This window comes from Nycticebus coucang, chromosome 1, assembly GCF_027406575.1.
Source record: "Nycticebus coucang isolate mNycCou1 chromosome 1, mNycCou1.pri, whole genome shotgun sequence".
NCBI lineage: Eukaryota > Metazoa > Chordata > Mammalia > Primates > Lorisidae > Nycticebus > Nycticebus coucang.
The window spans coordinates 6994155-7014362 of NC_069780.1; the positions used below are offsets into that span (position 1 = coordinate 6994155).

A 20208-nucleotide genomic window follows, 5' to 3' on the forward strand; every position below is an offset into this window, starting at 1 on the left:
AAATGAATAGGAAGGAAACTGAAAAGCAGTCTAAATAGCAAACTTTTTTTTTTAATTTCAGGATATTACAGGGGTACAAATGTTTTGGTTACATAAATCGCTTTGACTTTCAGCCAAAGTTGTAAGTATGCCCGTCACCCAGATGGATAGCTTACATTTAATAGGAAGTTTTGTACTGTCTTTAAAGCACAAAGCCTATAATCTAGCACTCTGGGAGGCCGAGGCAGGTGGATTGCCTGAGCTCAGGAGTTTGAGACCAACCTGAGCAAGAGTGAGACTCTGTTTCTACTAAAAAAATAGAAAAATTAACTAGCCCAGTGTTACAGTGGGCACCTGTAGTCCCAGCTACTCTGGAGGCTGAAGTAAGAGGATCGCTTGAGCCCAAGTGTTTGAGGTTGCTGTGAGCTGTGACACCATGGCACTTTACCCCAGGTGACAGATTAAGACCCTGTCACAAAAAAAAGAAAAGAAAAAGAAGAATATTTTCTTCACTTGACCTAGATGAAGGAACTCCATTCTTTTTCTCTTAAGTGTTCTGTTTATACTAACTTTCAGCAAGGTGTCTGATCATTTATGAAGGAGATAAGCCCACTGGTAGGAAGTCAGGGTAGCTGTGAACTGAAATAAGATCTGAAGCCCTCCCCTCACCAGCTGACTGAACGGACCCCTCTGGGTCAAGAGGATCCCTAAAACGGAGTTGCTAGCCTTGGGAAGACAGACTGGTCTCATCACGCCCCTCCTTGTCCCAGATACCCTTTGTAACTGGTCAACAGGCCTGAGGCCACGCAAGATAAACCTGCAGGTCCTCAATTTACATAACAAATCACTGGAGTCTGGGTACTGGCCAGTGGCTTAGCTCTGATTTAAAACAATTCTAGCCTTTTAGACAAAGCTTCATTTCTTTAACCCATTACAAATCAGAGTCTTTAGACCCACCCATAGCCTGTGGGCCTCCTCGCCTCCTAGGAGATGCCCCACCTTTGGGGGCCAAACCCAAGTCACCTTCCACCTGTTGACTTTTACTACTTTAGGTGCAGTCCCTGTCCTCCTGAACCTGCCCTGCTCAAGGCTTCCTGGGCACAGCTCCAGGCCATGGTCTTCAGATTTGGCTCAGAATAAAGACTGAAGTGTTTCACAGAGTCTGGCTTCTTTTCCCTTGATGAAGCTGTATTGCTCTTCAGGGCACCTCCCGTCTCCTTAGGACTTCAAACAAGAAGGCTTCTCCGGAATCCCTGAAATTATTGGTAAACGTCATCTCAGACCTCATCTCCTTGGCAGGAAGGAGGGTCTTCTTTCCGTGGAGTGTGTGGAATTTATCAGGGTCTGTTTCCTTTGGGTGGGAAAAGCTTCTCAGCACCAGTCTTTTTCACAAAGCATGGACAGATGACATTGGGCGAAGCCAGTGAAGAGCCATCCTGCTGTCTCAGTGGTGCTGGGCTGAGGATACTAGTCACCCGTGCCCATGGGCTTCTCCAGGCTGACACCCAGGCCTGGGGCTGACATCCTACCACTGAGGGGTCCCACCAGCTCCTTCAGTAGAGCCAGAACCCGTGGTGGGATGATGGCAGTTTGTTCTCTCTCTCGTAATGTATTTGGAGCCCATAATGAATTGCATGTGAAGTGCCTCTGCTGCCTCTTGCAGAGGGGGCTTTTTCTACTGAGGGCTCTGCTTTTGCTGTACGATTAACCAGTAGCATTTGTGAGTACCTGACGTCATATGCGGCTGGGTGTAAACTCTGGCTCCAGACTTACTGGCTGTTTGACTCAGGATCGCCCCTGCAGGGCGTAGAGCTCTGGGAAGGATTCTAGCCACTGGATGGAATAGGCTGATAAACCAGGAAGCCCAGTCAGGCAGGAACTGAAACCCAAGGGAAGTAGCCCAGCTTGGAGGAACTGGCTGAAGGTGCAGCAGTTTGGCTTCTGGGAAGTTTGATACCCAAGGTCCATGTGGGAATAGAGGGAAGAATGCTGAACCTGCTAAGATGCTGAGCCCTTCGCTGTTGGGATCCCTGATTGCCCCTCTGAGAAAAGGGTTGGTGCAGTTTGAGGCAGTGTGGAATCTAGCGCTCCACAGCCTGCTGTGAGGGCGAGAGGCTCAAGGGAAGCCACGCAGCCTGACCCGCTGACCCCTGCAGTTGACCTGTCTCCTCGGCCAAGGCTGTGCTGCTGCTTCTGTGAGTTCTGTGGTTTCCAGGCAGGCCAGGTCTATTTCCTTTCCCCCTGTTTCAGGTCATAGCCACTGCCGGGGCAGCTCTCTGCCTCCCCAGATGGCTAAGGTCTCACAGGCCATGACACTGAGTTTCAGGCCAGCATGTGCTGGACGTGCTGACTCTCCACCCGGGAGCTCTGAGCTGGGCGACTCCATCACCACTGACTGCTCCTGGCCATCCCGTCTCCCAACATTCATCCTCGGCTTCCTTCACCCCTTTGCTGTCCTTTTTTTTTTTTTTCTTTTTTGAGACAGAGTCTTACTTTGTCGCCCTCAGCAGAGTGCCGTGACGTCACAGCTCACAGCAACCTCCCTCCAACTTTTGGGCTTAGGCGATTCTCTTGCCTCAGCCACCTGAGCAGCTGGGACTACAGGTGCCCGCCACAGTGCCCGGCTATTTTTTTGTTGCAGTTTGGCCAGGGCGAGGTTCGAACTCGCTACCCTCGGCACATGGGGCCGGCGCCCTACTCACTGAGCCACAGGCACTGCCCTGTCCTTTTTCTTTTTTTGAGGCAGAGTCTCACTTTATCGCCATCGGTAGAGTGCAGTGGCATCACAGCTCACAGCAACCTCCAACTCCTGGACGTAAGTGATTCTCTTGCCTCAGCCTCCCTAGTAGCTGGGACTACAGGCGCCCACCACAACACCCAGCTATTTTTTGTTGCAGGTTGGTCAAGGCCGGGTTCGAACCCGCCACCCTCAATATATGGGGCTGGCGCCATACCCACTGAGCCACAGGCACTGCCCTGTCCTTCTTTTTTTTTTTGAGACAGAGCCTCAATCTGTGGCCCTGGTTAGAGTGCCATGGCATCATAGCTCATAGCAACCTCCAACTCCTGGGCTCAAGTGACTCTCCTGCCTCAGCCTCCCAAGTAGCTGGGCCTACAGGCGCCTGCCTCAACGGCCGGCTATTTTTTGGTTGCAGCCATCATCGTTGTTTGGCGGGCCTGGGCTGGATTCGAACCCACAGCTCAGGTGTATGTGGCTGGCACCTTAGCCACTTGAGCCACAGGCACCAGGCCCGCCCTGCCCTTCTTTTTAAAGATCCCTGATAGGCTTGTCTCCCCAGTCTATCAAGTCACAAAAAATGAATGATGATAACAATATTTAACATTTATTGAGTGCTTGCTGTTTCCCAGGTGCATTAGCTCATTTTTGGTCTTACAAAAACCTTGTGAGTATAGATGAAGTGGTATCCAAATCTGGTGGTATCCAGTTTGAAAACTGCAGTGGAAGCCAGTTTTAACTTATCTCAGAGCTGATTCCTTCTAGCCTCTCTCCATCTCAAGAGAGATCTAAATTCTTTTCCCTTTTCTGGCCTGTCCAGTGCCAACTAGGAAGAGGCTGAAGCACAATATGTGATTTAAAGCCTTCAGTTGAGGACAGCTGCCCCGAAGACTGAGATCTAAGTAACCTTGGATATGAGCTCCATTTGGCCTATTTAGCAAGGTTTTTAAAAGGCAGAAAAAGAGACACAGGGAGTGGGCTGATGCAGGAATTCTTGTTGGTTTACAGGAAGCACACTGATTAGCGATTGGTGTGGGTTATAGTGTCTGGTGGGGGCATTATTAGGTTAATTTATAACTACTGGTGGTGCTAGCAAGCAGTGTCCAGAGATGAACACATGGCTCAAAGAGGGGTGTAGGACATGATAGCTGCCTCATTTTACTGTCTCTCTGGGCCTAACAGTTTAAAAGGACTTGGATTCCTTACATTCAGGTTCTTTCCCCCCCCCCTTTTTTTTTTAAGAGACAGAGTCTCACCCTGCCGTGGCGTCACAGCTCATAGCAACCTCAGACTAACTCTTGGGCTCAGAGATCCCTTGCCTCATCCTCCCAAGTAGCTGGGACTATAGGCACCCACCACAATGCCTGGCTAATTTTTTTATTTTTAGTAGAGATGGAGGGGGGTCTCGCTTTTACTCAGGCTGGTCTCAAACTCCTGAGCTCAAGCAGTCTACCTGCCTCAGCCTCCCAGAGTGCTGGGATTACAGGTGTGAGCCACCACACCTGGCCAGGTTCTTGCCTTTTCTCCCAAGTAACCCAGTGATTAGTTCACCTGACTGTGCACCTGTCCCTTGCTTCATACAAGACCATTTCCTGTCACCATAATGTTTCTTTACAGACTTGAAATGTATGTATTTTTTTGAAATCATCTTTTTTAAGAAACTCTTAAAAGTGCCTCTCTTGGTGTCTTTTTTTTTTTTTTTTTTGCAGTTTTTGGCCGGGGCTGGTTTTGAACCCACCACCTCTGGTATATGGGGCTGGTGCCCTCCTCCTTGAGCCATAGGCATCACCCATGTCTCTTGTGTATTTTAAAAGTTATTTCAGATTAAAATGAGATTAATCGAACCTCTTTGCATAATCTCTTCCCTTTTTAGATGAGCAAAGGTTTAGAGAGGGGCAGGAACCCGAGTCTCTTGACATTTGGTGTAATATTATTCTGATATACTTAATACGTGAATTTTATTGGCTTTGGGGGAATTATTTTTCTTTTTTTTTATCATAAAAGTTTATTTTTTTCACATTAAAGGTATAAATAGGTTTTTAGCCACAACAAGGCCAAGTACAATGAGTTGGAATAACTTACAGCTATTATTTTTACCATATCAAAGTAAATTCCTGGACCCTATAAAAGTGTTTCTAAACTACAGAAAAATTCCCCTCCAGTCTTACAGCATGAAATGCTTGCTAGATAACCTCAGCCTTTTGCTTAAAATAAAGCACAGCCACTGTCTGATGCTGACCTTCTATAGCAGCACAGTCCTTCTTACCAAATTCAGTCTAGTACTGGGCTGGAGGACACCCACGTTTTCCTCTTGACAAGGTTAATTCTTTGTGTTCTGAGGGCAGGATGTTTAGTAGTTGACATCACTGACTTGCAAAATGAGAAACTATTTTGGAGAGCATTTTGTTCTCTAGACTGCATTAGCAAGCCTTAGAGCCTCATGCACACTGAAGCAGCTGCTAATCGTTATGTAGTTCTTACCAAGAAATTGAAATAATCGTATCACCTATCCAGCATCGGGGTCTGGCAGAAGACTTCAGAAGTCCCAGAAAATTTTTTACCACATATTCACACAAAGTCATTTGGAAAGTGAGAGGGAATTGATGCTCCTTTTTTCTATATATGGATAGATAGAGGCCAAACTCGATGTTAATAAAGAAGAAAATGTTAACATGTAGGAAGTCTAGATGAAGGTTATGTGGGAATTCTTTATGCTAATTTTGCACCTTTTCTATGTAAGTCTGAAATTATATCACATAAGGAGTAAGGTTTAAAAAAATTAAGCAAAGAATGGCCTTGATTATTCAGAGAAGCAGTAAAATCTTTCCAGTATTTACTTCGTTGCTTGTCAATCTCTGAGGAAGCGGCATTCTCTGCTTCCAAACTCACAAGTCCTGTCTGTGAGGAGACACCGAGTGTGCCGCCGCTGATGCTGGGCCATTCCCTCCCCTGTGTCTCCCCAGGCGCAGCGAGCCTGCAGGCCAGCCCCCCTCCTGGCACACAACCAAATCTGGGGCGAGCCAACCCGATGCCAGCATGATGCAGATATCTCAGGGCACGGTGGGCCCTCCTTGGCACCAGAGCTGCCACTCCAGGTAAGTGGCCATAGCTGAGATTGAGGACTTTATTTCTCATGTCATGTTCCCAGAAAAAAAAAGCGTTCTTTTCTGTTTTTAGACATTTTCTCACTTTCAACCACTACCTTCCTCGTGTTCTTAAAATGCCTAACATATGTGTGTACGAGTCATCTTCATATCTGAGGCTAGATCAGCTTGAGGGCCAGGATTATTCTGAGCACTGGCTGGCCATTTGGGATATTTACAGAGTCCATCAGTTCCCACTCAGACACTTCTCCATTACACGTGGGAACACTATGTTAGGAAGCCGGACATTCCTCTCCCTTTAAGCCTACGTGTCCTTTCTGCTATAGTGAAATGGCATCTTTTTTATCTGGATGATTTTATTCATGTCTTTAAACTCCCCACCTGGTTTTTCTTCCTCTAATAGGACATCTTTATCCAGCTTAGCTCCAACAACAAAACAACTAACGCCTGTAATCCCAGCACTCTGGCGGGCCAAGGCCGATGGATTGCTTGAACTCATGAGTTGAAGACCAGCCTGAGCAAGAGCAAGACTCTGTCTCTATTAAAAATAGAAAAATTATTTGGGCATGCTGGCGGGTGCCTGTAGTCCCAGCCACTTGGGAGGCTGAGGCACGAGTATCACTTGAGCCCAGGAGTTTGAGGTTGCTGTGATGATGACATGGCACTCTACCCAGGGCGACAGAGTGAGACCATGTCTCAAAACAAACAAAAAAACAACTAACAGACTGAGGCCTGCTCAGTGCATATATCCTGGGTAACCTTTCATATACTTGTTTAACACAGATACGGCATTATTAATACCGTTTTATAGAATAAGAAATTGAAACTAGAGAAGATTAATTTGTCCAGGCTTAAACAACAGATTGGTACCCAGTCAAGACAAATGCAAACCAGGTTTCAAAGCTGTTGTGTGTAACCACTGGGTTATATTTCTGCTTTTCTAGTTGCTGTCATATCTGTCAAGGTTTGGTCGGGAGGAAGCAGAGCCGTCTTGAGTGTCATGGGAAAGGGTTTTATTGCAGCAGTCAGACCTCAAACATGTGAGAACTGGAGAGAGGGGAGCCAGACTGGACCACCTAGACGTATGAACAAAGGAGCAAAGGCAGGACTCCCCCACACTGAAAGGCTTGATGCACACGGACCTGTTCCCCATCCCAGGGAGTCAGACTTTATAGCTTTCACTTTGGGGAAATGCTTGGATAGGGTGAATGGTAGGAAGATGGGAAGGTCAAGAGAATAAGTTTCATTTAGCCCTTACCAGCACATGAAGTGTACATGCTGGCGAGTGTGTGTGGGTGTGCATGTTGAGTGTGTATACAAGTGTGTATATAAATGCGTATGTGAGTGTTTGTGTGTGTGTTAGTGTACATGAGTGTATGTGAATGTATGAGTATGTGAGAATGTGTACGTTGGGTTGGCGGGAGGGTAAGGGAGGGCAGCTTCTGGAAGGATTACTTAACTAACAGATGGTGGCTCTGCCTTGGCAAGGCCAGGACTCAATCAGATCCCTTAATGCTCATGTCCGGTCAAGACAAGGCCAAATCTTAGACCTCTGAGTGGTGGATGGTGGCTCACGAAATTGAACAGAGCAAACCTTTCTCACCTGTTGGGGTAGGCTTCAGGCCATAGTAGAGACAATCTCCTGGTTACCCTCTTGGTTACAGATAGGCCTTTCCCTTGCCCACATCCCTTCCAATTAACCTGAGAGAATGTATTGCTCCTTCTGGGCCAGCTGTGCTCAGGTGACGTTTCCGAGCAGGGCCCCCTCAGCACCCCCGTGAAGGCAGACTGCTTTTGCTTTCTAAGCACGGGGGAGTTGAAGGCCTTTGGAGGTAAGATGGGGGAGCCTGATAATTTGAAGGAAGAATAGCACATTTTAAGTCAGACTTAGTTAAATCTCCAATTTACTACCTGCTGCAAGAGCTTAAGCAAATCATTTAACCTCTTTGATCTTGGCTTCCTTTTCTATAAAATGAAATTAATATTACCTATTATGGGATTATTGTGAAGATTAAATAAAATAACATCTGTGTAGTTTCTGGTATACAGTAAGCACTCAGTAAATGAGAACAAATAATAATCAGACTGAAGGCTTAGGTATGTCTTGAAATCTGGTAATGAACTTGAAGGTTAATGGCATAAACCAGCACGCATACCACGCACCCCTCAACAGTGGGATCCTTTGGCGCTCCTAACCCTCTTAGGAAGCCCTGAAACCGAAGTCACACTGTGACCTAAAATCCGTGCTGGCCCTATGCTGAGAATGACTGCCCACAGTAACTGCGGGGCGGGGGGTGGGGGGGGTGGGGGGGGTGGCTGGCGCAGTGGGCCCTAGAAGTGCCGTATTCTGAAGGCTGCTTCCCGGCCTTCTTTCTCCCCATCCTGTCCCCCAGAGGGGTTCAGGCAGGTGGATCTGCTCAACGCTGTGTCTTCCACTCTGTTCCTTCAATTTAGGCTTTAAAATAGTTTCTCCTGACACAAAGACTTGGTGCAAAAGCTCCATGTGGGGACAAAAAGCAGAAGGAAAGCTCAGATTACCCAAGATACTGCCGACACACGTACTCTCTTCTGCCCCAGCACAGATCACCCTGTGACCTGTTCATTCCATGCCTTAGGTGTGCACCCGGGCAGAGGGCTTCACCTTGACTCTGGGGTCTGATCTTGGCAGCTGCAGAGGGAGAAGGGCCCAGGTGTGTTTCTAAAGGGCACAGTGGCATCTAAGGTCTAGAGTGCCAAATCCGTTGGTTGGTATCCCTCTGCCAGGCTTACTGTAGTTCCAGAAACCAATCTTGGCCCTAAAGCAATAGATCTGTTTCTAATGAAGAAGGTGAGGAGAGGGCAGTGAGGGCAAGCAGTGAGATGAGGGGACAGGAGTACAGAGAGCCTGAAGACATGGTCATTTAACTGTCTGCAAGCCAGGTTGGATTTGGAAGGTCTCTGAAATTTTATTTCAGCTGCTTCCTGCCAGACCCTTGTCACTGTCTTTGCTGCACTACAGAAACCTCACACAATGGTTCTGAAGTATTGTTGTACCTTAGAAGAATCCTTGAAAAGTCATGTAGCCTACCCCATAAGTGGCCGAAATAACTACAAAATACTGAAGTACCAGTGCTGAGTGATTCCTCCATTCAAGTGTGTGAGTACCCATTGTGTCTTGGAAGACTTCTGGATGTTGGGAGTACAGTGGTAAACAAGACAGAAAAAAATCTCCACCTTATGACACTTGCTTTCCAAAGTGTATTCCATGAAATAATCATCCATTGAATGCTCCTTGGAAAAAAGTTTCCAGGGTTAGGTAAATTTAGAAAACATTGCTTATTTTATTTCCCTTTGAGACAGCACATAAACAATAAAGTCTCAGAAGTCTTACAGTAAATAAAGTTGTTTAACTTATTAAGCCCAGTATTTTCCAAACATACTTAATCATCTCAGGAATTAATATTCTGTGGGTACACTTTAGAAATGTTTTCATATACGTTTTATGTTCTGCACTATGTTATAAGTACTATTTAAAAATCCTTTTATTTATTTATTTTTTTGTAGAGACAGTCTCACTTACCACCCTCAGTAGAGTGCCATGACGTCACACAGCTCACAGCAACCCCCAGGTCTTGGGCTTACGCAATTCTCTTGCCTCAGCCTCCCGAGCAGCTGGGACTACAGGCGCCCGCCACAACGCCTGGCTATTTTTTTGTTGCAGTTTGGCTGGGGATGGGTTTGAACCCGCCACCCTCGGTATATGGGGCCGGCACCCTACTCACTGAGCCACAGGTGCCGCCCTTAAAAATACTTTTAAATACACAAAGTAATGGTGTAAGAATACATGTTAACATTTTATATGTGCTTCAGTTCTTTAACACGGTGACGCCACACTAGAAGAAAAAAGTTTTTTCTTTGGGGCTTAGGTTAAGATATCAAGAGACATGTGAGTTATATACGCTTCATGGGGGCCCATGCTCAAAACTAGCATAAGTTGAATGCAGCTCACATGGCAGTTAATGTGTTAAAACTGTAGATGCAATGGAAGACTCTTCCATGTAAACAAAGGGGTGTGCTGTGCTGTCCAGCAGTGCTGAGTGTGATGAAGAAAATAAAGCAGAGTAACAGGGACTCAGAAAAGAAAAGAAGAGTTGCTATCTAGTTAGTTCCAGGAATTATCTCTGAAGCAGACTTGAATAAAGGAAGGGAGTGAGCCAGGTAAAGAGCATTCCAGGTGGTGGAAGAACAAGCACTAAGGCCGGGAGATACCCTGTTTCCCCGAAAAGGGGAAGCAGGGTGTTCCATTCAATAAGTAAGTAGACTTGCTCCAACAGAGAAAAATCAGATTTTTTAGGTGAGTTGCTATGAATGGAATTCCAGCACAAGTTTTGATGCAGAGTAGAGCACTTCCATGCTCTTGACGTTCTCTGGCGATATCGCAGCCATAAAGCATTATCACTTACTTGACCCATAGGACACCACCTTTACCTTCATGAGATCTAGAAATGTAATAACAGCTCCATGAGTTTTAATAGTGCTTTAATGCCAATTCATTTAAAAATGGAAAATCTTACAGTGAGTCACAAATGTGTGAAATGCTGGGATAGTTGTTTGACTCTTAAACCACTTACTCTTTCCAATATAGTCTCCCCTCCCCTGCACACACACTATATATGGGGAGGAAACTTTTAGAGTAGTTTTAGGTTCATGGCAAAACTGAACACAAAGTCCAGAGACTCCCCACATACTCCCTGTCCCGCAGACATGCACAGCCTCCTCCTGTTATCAACACCCCCCACCAGGGTGTACGTTGATGACAGGTGATAAACCAGCACTGACACCCCGTAACCCCCCAAGTCCATTGCTTCCATCAGGGTTCACTGTTGCTGTACATTCTGTGGGTTTGACAAATTTGTAATGGCACATGTCCACCATGATAGCGTCACTGAATAGTTTCACTGCCCTAAACATCTGCTCTGCCTTATCCCTCCCTCCCCCAAGCCCTGGCAGCCGCTGATCTTTACACTGTCTCCCCGGTTTTATCTCTTCCAGAATGTCGTGTAGTTGGAATCATACAGTATGTGATCTTTTCAGATTGGCTTCTATGTATCTAAGTTTCCTCCCTGTCTTTTCATGGCTTGATAGTTTCTTTTTAGTGCTGAATAATATTCTGTTGTTTGCATTTACCACAGTTTATCTGTTCACCTACTGCTGGACATCGTGGCTGCTTCCATCTTTTGACAACTGTGAATGAAGCTTCTATAAAACATTCATGTAGGCGGCGCCTGTGGCTCAGTGAGTAGGGCGCCGGCCCCACATGCCGAGGGTGGCGGGTTCAAACCCAGCCCTGGCCAAACTGCAACAAAATAAAATAGCTGGGCGTTGTGGCGGGTGCCTGTAGTCCCAGCAGCTCCGGAGGCTGAGGCAAGAGAATCGCGTAAGCCCAAGAGTTAGAGGTTGCTGTGAGCCGTGTGACGCCACGGCACTCTACCGAGGGTGGTACAGTGAGACTCTGTCTCTACAAAAAAAAAAAAAATTCATGTATAGGTTTTTGTGTAGATACAAGTTTTTAGCTCCTTGGGTTAAATAACAAGGAATGTGATCCTGGGATCATATTGCAAGGGTGTGTTTGGTTTTGTAAGAAACTGCTAAAATGTCTTTTAAAGGTGGCTGTACAATTTTGCATTACCACCTGCAGTGAATGAGAGTTCCTGTTGCTCCACATCCTCACCAGCGTTTGGTGTTGTCAGTGTGCTAGATTTGGGGCATTCTGATAGGAATGTAGTTGTATCTTGTTTTAATTTGCAATTCACAAACAACTTATGACTTTTTTTTTTTTTTTTTTTGCAGTTTTGGCTGGGGCTGGGCTTGAACCCACCACCCCAGTATATGGAACCGGCGCCCTGCTCCTTGAGCCACAGGCGCCACCCAACTTAAGTCATTTTCACGTGCTTATTTGCTGTCTGCTTTATTGCTTGTCTGCTTTAGTGAGGGGTCTGTTAATGTCTTTGGCTTATTTTTTAATTAGGTTGTTTGTTCCTTAGTGTTGAGTTCGTTTTGTTTTTGTTTTTGCAGTTTTTGGCCAGGGCTGGGTTTGAACCTGCCACCTCCGGCATATGGGGCCGGCGCTCTACTCCTTTGAGCTACAGGCTCTGCCTTTAGTGTTGAGTTTTACGAGTTCCTTTTTGAAGTATATTTTGAGTTTACAATTGAAGCAAATTTTAAATAATTTTGTTTTGAGGCAACTTTCTGGGGTATGCAGTGCCAGGATTGAGAAAGGCTTTCCCCTTTCTCTCGCCAGGCTTTGAAAACCACCTGGAAGAACTTGCAAATGAGAAGGTCTTACCCTCCTAAATGTACACAGAGCCTTTGCTCGGGCTTGGGAGTCACCCATAAGTGATGCAATCCTGGCACCCAAGAGCCTCCTGTCATTAAGACTTCTTACTACGCTTTCTTCTTCCCCCGTTCCAATTTCTCTCTCTGTATTTCTCTCATTTAGCTTCATGTTTAGCTCTCTGACCATAAATGAACTGTCTCTAGGACAACTGAGAGTCCAGGAAGGTTGCCAGGGTGTAGCCTTCAATTCCATAAAAAGGGAAGATAGAAACGGAAAGCATACACGTGTGTACACACAGTCTCCCTCACCCGTTCAGCGGTCTGTTCTCTTATTAAGCATTTCGCCTTTTCCTGCAGACATCCCCAGCAGATGCAATTTCATTTGAAGTCATTCGTCCTCCTCTTCTGCTATTCCTTCCTCTCCCACCTCTTGTTTCTTGGCACAGGCAGAATGTCATTTCCAGCATGTAGCAAATCACCTCAACGTGCTGCCTGGACCCAAAGGCCACGCGGCTTCCTCTGTGCTCCTGCTCCCCCTTCCTCTGCTTGCAGGCCTGTGATTAATTAGAGGCTCATAGGTTAAAGTATCGGGCAGATATCCTAGTGACGACATGCAGGGAGGCTGAACAAGGCCCAAATACGGCTTTATACCCACCCTTCCAAAGACCAAACATCTTGTACCAGAGCATTTATAAGCTCGGTCTGTGCCTATAAACCTGCTGAATGGTAATGGCTCAGTGGGGCTGACGCTTTGTCTCCCTTCCTTCCAGCTCCTCCACGAGTGACCTCTCCAGTTACGACCATGCTTACCTGAGGCGGAGCCCTGACCAGTGCAGCTCCCAGGGGAGCATGGAGAGCCTGGAGCCCAGTGGGGCATACCCCCCCTGCCATCTCCTTTCCCAGGCCAAGTCCACTAGCAGCATTGACCAGCTCAGCCACTTCCATAGCAAGAGAGACTCTGCTTACAGCTCTTTCTCCACCAGTTCTAGCATCCTAGAGTACCCACCCCCTGGTGTCTCCAGCCGGGAACGCTCGGGCTCCATGGACACTACTTCTGCTCGAGGTGGCCTCCTAGAGGGGATGAGGCAGGCAGACATCCGCTATGTCAAGACAGTCTATGACACCCAGAGGGGAGTTTCAGCAGAATATGAGGTGAACTCTTCGGCCCTGTTTCTTACAGGTAGGGAGGCCCGAGCATCAGCAGGTGGTCAGGGCTACGATAGATGGTATCATGCTCCTCGGGGCAAGGGAGCGCCGCCACCGTCCTGGAGCAAGCAGTGCCCACGTTCTTTGGATTCTGCCACTGACAACCTGCCTCCTAAAGTTGGCGCACCCTTGCCTCCAGCTCGGAGTGACAGTTACGCAGCCTTTCGACACCGCGAGCGGCCCAGCTCCTGGTCTAGCCTCGATCAGAAACGCTTCTGCCGGCCTCAGACAAACCCTTCAGGCTCCCTAAAATGTCCTCTGACAGAGGAACAGCTGCACACAGTGCCAGAGAAGAGCCCCGAGAGCAGCCCCCCAGCGAAGCCCAAACATGGCTACCCCCAGCAGGCCCCCCCTGGCCAGCCTCTGCTGCCCACTGGCATCTACCCTGTCCCTTCTGTGGAGCCACACTTCGCCCAGGTGCCTCAGCCCTCCATGACTAGTAACGGGTCGCTCTACCCTGCGCTGGCCAAAGAGAGTGGCTATATAGCACCCCCAGGGGCTGGCAACAAGGTGGCTGCCTTTGATGAGAACGGGAACCACAGCCTACCTAGCAGGCCAGGGGTTGCCTTCTACCAGCCCCCAGAACATGACTCCCTGTCCCCAGAGGAGAGGAAACCAGGAACTACAGCCAAGTGTGTCCCCTCCAAAGTCCCTTTTTCTTCAGTGCCTGTAAACGAGGAGGAAACCTCCCTGAAGAGACATCTCACACTTCCCCAAGGCAACAGCCTACATCCCAGCGAGAGAGAACGCACCTCTAGCAGCAAACCATGCCCCAATCACCACAGCCTCAGATCCCCACAGGCCTGGCAAATGGGCAAAGACAAGAGATTGTCCAGGCTCTCAGAGCCCTGGGAGGGGGACTTCCAGGAACACCACAACACCAACCTCCCTCGGAGGCTGGAGAGAGAAGGCCTGTGCCAGAGCCTGTCCAGCAACTTCGGCAAGACCAAGTCAGCCTTCTCTTCTCTCCAGAACATTCCCGAGAGTCTAAGAAGGCAAAATGGCCTGGAGCTGGGAGGGGGAGCCCAGGATTCCCAGGGGGACAGGCCCACCAGTGCAGTCACTGCCAATGCGGACGACTCTGGAAGGAAAACCTTTCCTGACCGCAGGAGCCATCTGGATGGGCTGGTGTCCTATCCGGCACCCGAGGGACAAGCCAGTACCTGGACTTCTTTGCACAGTTCAGACCCAAGGTACGAAGAGCTGCCCAGCCCCCTGCCCCAGCAGTCGCCGGGCCTGGGCTGGCGGGGCCTCAGCTCAGGCAGCGCCCCGCACGGGAGGCCGCACTGCTCCGTGCTGGAGAAGGTGTCCAAGATCGAGCAGCGAGAGCAGGGGAGCCAGAGACCCCTGGGTGTGGGCAGCTCCGGTTACGACCATAAATACAGGCCCAGCAGGACAGGCCCAACTTCCAAAACTTCCGGGAACGACTTCAAGGATATGAAAGCCGCTACCCAGTTCCCCGAGTCCGCCGAACCCCTGTACAATGGGGAGCCCAGGTCGGAAGAGGCAACCTGGCAGCCCTGCGGCCAGCAGCACAGGAAGGCTGCCAATGGCGGCCCTGGCGCTCTGCTCAGGGGCGGCGAGCCCCAGAGGCCTGACAGTCGCCTGCTCCGTAGCCAGAGCACCTTTCAGCTCTTCCGCGAGGCCGAGCAGGAGGTCGAGTGGCCGGATGACAGCCCCGCCACGCCCGAGTCGCCCCTGCTAGATGCCCCCTTCAGCCGCGCCTACCGGAACAGCATCAAGGACGCGCAGTCCCGCGTTTTGGGGGCCACCTCCTTTCGTCGCCGCGACCTGGAGCTCGGGGCACCCGTGGCGTCCAGGCCCTGGCGGCCACGGCCCTCCTCGGCCCACGTGGGGCTGCGGAGCCCCGATGCGCCCGCCGCGTCGTCCCCGCACACCCCGCGGGAGCGGCACAGCGTCACCCCCGCCGAGGGCGACCTGGCCAGGCCTGCGCCGCCAGGGCCGCGCAGAGGGGCGCGCCGGCGCCTGACCCCCGAGCAAAAGAAGCGCTCGTACTCGGAGCCCGAGAAGATGAACGAGGTGGGGGTCTCCGAGGAGGCAGAGCCGGAGCCGCGCCCCGCCGAGAACAGCGTGGCCGACCAGCGCCGCGCCTTCGAGCGCGAAGGCAAGACCTGCTCCGCGCTCAGCCTGTCGGGGCCCGAGCTGAAGCAGTTCCAGCAGAGCGCCCTGGCCGACTACGTCCACCGCAAGACCGGCAAGCGGCCCGCCTCCGCCGCCGGCTACGGCCCCTGGGAGCCCGGACTGCGGGAGCGCGCCCAGAGCACCTACCTCCACCCCGGCCCCGCAGCGCCCGAGGGCCCCGGCCTGGCCTCCGCCTCCAGCCTGAGCTCCCTGCGGGAGCCCATCCTGCAGCCCCGCAGGGACGCCGCCCTCCTGCCCGCCATCGCGGTCACAGACAGTCGATGGGCTCCCCGAGATCGCAGCAGCTCTTTCGCCGGAGCTCGCCTCGTGGAACGACGGCGCAGGGACCCCCAACCCTCCAGGGAGATGCTCAACGGAGCTAATGAACCGAGGAGTGCTCCGAGGGTGGAAAGGACCCCTAGGGAGCCATGCTCCTGGGGGGCAGCGGCCAGGAGGGCCGGGAAGTCCATGTCGGCTGAGGACCTGTTGGAGCGCTCGGACGTCCTGGCAGTCCCTGTCCACGTGAGGTCCAGGTCATCGCCCACCGCAGACAAAAAGCACCAGGTATGTGTGCGGTTCGCCGGTTTTGGCCTAGACCGACTTTTAACTCCCCTCTTATATATTTACTATATTTACATTTAAATCACATAAGCTTTTTAATATGAATTTCTAATTAATTGCAGTAGATACTTGAAACCGATATTCTAAAGTAGGTGCCTATTATTTTCGTATTTCATTGGTCACAGAGATATTAGATATCAGAACCCAAAACGTGAGGGAGGATTGGGATTCAATAGGCTTTTAAGTTTACACTGTTAAATATGTTAAGAACTGGTGTATTGGCCCCACTTGGTGTCTCATGCCTATAGTCCCAGCACTCTGGGAGGCCAAGGCGGGTGGATAGCCTGAGCTCAGAGGTTGGAGACCATCCTGAGCTGGAATGAGCCAGAGGTATAAGGTATACCCATCTCAACCAAAAAAAGCCGGGCGTTGTGGCAGGTGCCTGTAATCCCACCTACTTGAGAGGCTAAAGGCAAGAGAATTGCTAAAGGAAGAAAAGAAAATGGCTTGGTACCTGTGGCTCAAGCAAGGCGTCAGCCACATATACTTGAGCTGGCAGGTTCGAATCCAGCCCAGGCCCGTCAAACAACAATGATGGCTGCAACCAAAAAAAAAAAAAACAAAACTTAGAACTAAAATGACTGAAAGCAAAATTAAAAAAAAAAAAAAAAACTGGTGTATTTTACCTTGAGATAATTAACAAAAGTAAACTAAAGGTTTAAGAAGTTATTATAATTCTATGCCTAGTAATTCTCCCACAGCCACTGCTTTTTCCTGTATCACTGTAAGTGCTTGGACTTCTTACCAGTTTGTAGAAAGTCGTTTTTATCACTTAATACATGTCTTAGAAAATACACCTGGAATTTGTTGTCTTTGGTCATCTTCCAGGTTGGAAAGTTACTTTCCTTCTGTCCAGATGGTATTTTGATTGACAGAGTTAGAGAATCCCCTCAGTAGTGTGACTGGCTCTCACTTCCTCTATTTTATTCACACCCACATAAATATCAGTTTAAGGTTGACATTTCAGGGGCTAAATCATGTGAATACAGAAGTTAGATTTATTCTTAAATTGAAATGCAAAAGATGTAGTAGAATGTGAAAGTATACTTACACCTCACTGCCTTGAGCTCAAACAGGGCATAAGCTTTTCCAATTAATTACTGGCAAAGCGGCACATTCGTGTCAGCAGAGGGAAAGGTGGTGGGGGCTCAGCACCAGCAGCGCAGTGGTCATGGCGTCAGCCATATACACGGAGGCTAGCAGGTTCAAACCCAGCCCCAGCCAGCTAGATAACAATGACAACTGCAACAAAAAGTAGTCAGGCATTGTGGCAGGCACCTGTAGTCTCAGCTCCTTGGGAGGCTGAGGCAAGAGAATCACTTAAGTCCAAGAGTTTAAGGTTGCTGTGAGCTGTGACGCCACAGCACTCTACCCAGCACGGCATAGTGAGACTCTGTCTCAAAAAGAAGAAGAAGAAAGTTGGTGGGGAAAAACTTTAGAGGAAGCATACGTTTCATGGAGAGAGGAATTTCCATTCCCTACAGTGATATTTGAGTAAGTTGTAACACATGGAACTCATTTTTCTCTAGCTATTCAAGTCTGATTATATCCATACCATTCAGCTTACTAAGATTGCATGGAAAGACCTCGGACTTTGAAGAGACTATGGCTAGAATCCTGGCTTCTCCATTTACTTAACTGTGGGCAAGACACATAACCTTGCTGAGTCTCAAGGTTGGGGTTACATAACCCCCACAATTGTCATGAAGATTAAATTGCAAAAGAAATGTCAAATGCCTCATATTCCAGGCACATAACTCATGGGTTGCGTGGGTTGCGAGGTGCTCAGCCCAGGGCCTGGTGCGCAGTAGAGACTGGGGAGGGATGGCTGCAATTATCAGTAATGTTCAGGGATTTATCTCTTCTGCTTTCTTTTTTTTTTTTTATAGAGACAGAGTCTCACTGTACCGCCCTCGGGTAGAGTTGCCATGGCGTCACACGGCTCACAGCAACCTCTACCGCTTGGGCTTACGCGATTCTCTTGCTCAGCCTCCCCAGCAGCCTCTCCTGCTTTCTATCACCCTTGACTCTTTGTATTGCTTATTTACCTCTACCACTGTCTGAGCCAAAAACCTTTAAAACAGAGGACGGGAGTGAAAAGCAGTTAGCTGATGTAAATTACTGCAGTTAAGTATAGGGATTTTATATAGGGGTTTATTTTTGTTTTCCCCCCATCTCATATGGTAAGTAATTACTCTTAAGTAATTGAGAGTTCATTATGTTACCATCAATAGCAACATCTTCTTTTTCCTCATGATCCTGATCACATGGGCTAAAACTGACGGATAAGCCGGGCATGGTGGCACATGTCTGTAGTCCCAGCTACTTGGGAGGCTGAGCTGGAAGGATCACTTGAGGCCAGCCAGCCTGGGTGACATGGTGAGACCCGTCCTCCCCCTAAAAAAAAAGAAGTAAAATTTTTTTAAGTTGTATTAAAAAATAAATTGAGCTGTGACCCTTTTAGGACACCAATACATATCCTTGTTAAAACAAAAACAAAAACTACTCCTGAGAACTCCCCAGAGTTGTTATCGCATATGAGGGATTTTCTTTTTTTAGAAGAAAGAAGGAAATTCATTACTTTGCTGGCAAAGGAGGAAAAATGACAGACTGTTCATGTCAAAATACTGATTTTTTTCCTGAACATAAGCAGAGACACGGAGCTTTTATTTATTTTTTTTAATTTCAGATTAATATGAAGGTACAGATGATTAGGTTACCATGTTTGCATTTGTCAGTAAGGTCCCTGAGCAGAGAACTTTTACAGAAGACGACCTGTTGTCATTCGCCTCCAGTTAATGTCCCATCTCCACTGAAGATAAACCTGTGGCCTCTGCCCACCTGGGAGGACATGTGGGTGAAATTTTCTCAGAGATAATTTATTGCACCCTGATTATAAAACAGATTCATAATTTTTTTTTAAATTCAGAACATCTGAGAAATTCAATAAATAATCCTTTTCTTGTCACCTATATTTCTCTGTTGCTATTTCAAAAGCTTGGCCCATTGAATTCGGTATTGTCATCATATTTTGAGTATGTCATCTGTTTTGAACTTCGGAGATCATTGTTGTGAGACTTAGGAAACACCCTTGTTAGGGGAGACAGCGGGGAAGGCAGACTGAGGTTCAAGTGCTGACTCTGCCCCTTTCTTTTCACCTTGGGCCTGTCTCCTCATGGGTGCAGTGGGGGGGTGAGATTGGCCTTCATGTACCTGACAATAGCAGGTGCCCAGTAGATAAGTGTCGCTTCTCCTTTTTTACCCCCACTCCTTTGGTAAATGTAAACGCCTCTTTATTGGTAATAATGCTGTGCCTTTCTTTTGTTTCAAGGATGTTCTTTTCCGGGAAGACAGCGGCTTTAGCCTTATGGAGGGTCCATGTCCCATGACTGGCCCTGGACCTTGGTACGTATCTGTGTTTATGACGCCCTCTGCCAGGAAAGGCTGCTAGAGTTCCTCCTTCTGTTCCTTTCCAGAAGAAACCGAAATGTGACGTTGTACAGTGTCATGTGCCTTTTTGATTTGTGTAGGCCCTGGAGAACTTTATATTTTTTATTTATAAATGACTTTCTCTAAGAACAATACTTGTGCAGAATTTCCTGTTGAGGGGATGGTTAACTGCTGACAAGTTTGACAGCAAAGAAATTAATGGAGATGCTCTTCTGAAGCGTGCCCTGTGGCCTTTGGGGGCCTCTCTGGGTACAGAGGATCAGGCCTGGTGACTGCTGTGCCAGGAAGGATAGGCATTTCATCAGCAGCTTCACAAAGCAAGACAAACTCACAGGAAGCATCTAAGGTGAAAAAAAATCTCAAAATCATAGTTTTATGCACGTAGGTATAGAAAGTACCAGGGAAGTAATTTTTTAAATTTTGCTTTCATGCTCAGTGACTGTAGCACAGTGCTTACGGCGCCAGCCACATACACCCAAGTTGGCGGGTTCAAACCCAGCCCCAGCCAGCTAAACAACAATGATAACTGCAACAACAACAAAAAACAGCCAGGTATTATGGCGGGCACCTGTAGTCCCACCTACTTGGGAGACTGAGGCAAGAGAATTGCTTGAGCCCAAGAGTTTGAGGTTGCTGAGAGCTATGACGCCATGG

At 48.4% G+C, this 20208-nt stretch overlaps 1 protein-coding gene across 8 annotated transcripts in view; it reads left to right on the forward strand.

Annotated features, from left to right (window-relative positions):
- Window positions 1–20208, forward strand: part of SHROOM3 (shroom family member 3) — a 329341-nt gene that overhangs the window by 291300 nt on the left and 17833 nt on the right. For all 8 annotated transcript variants that reach the window (XM_053588265.1, XM_053588349.1, XM_053588502.1 and 5 more), the window contains 3 exons: window positions 5680–5811; window positions 12906–16047; window positions 19436–19509. In XM_053588265.1, coding sequence (XP_053444240.1) covers window positions 5680–5811; window positions 12906–16047; window positions 19436–19509 — 3348 coding nt within the window. The remainder of the gene's footprint in view (window positions 1–5679; window positions 5812–12905; window positions 16048–19435; window positions 19510–20208) is intronic.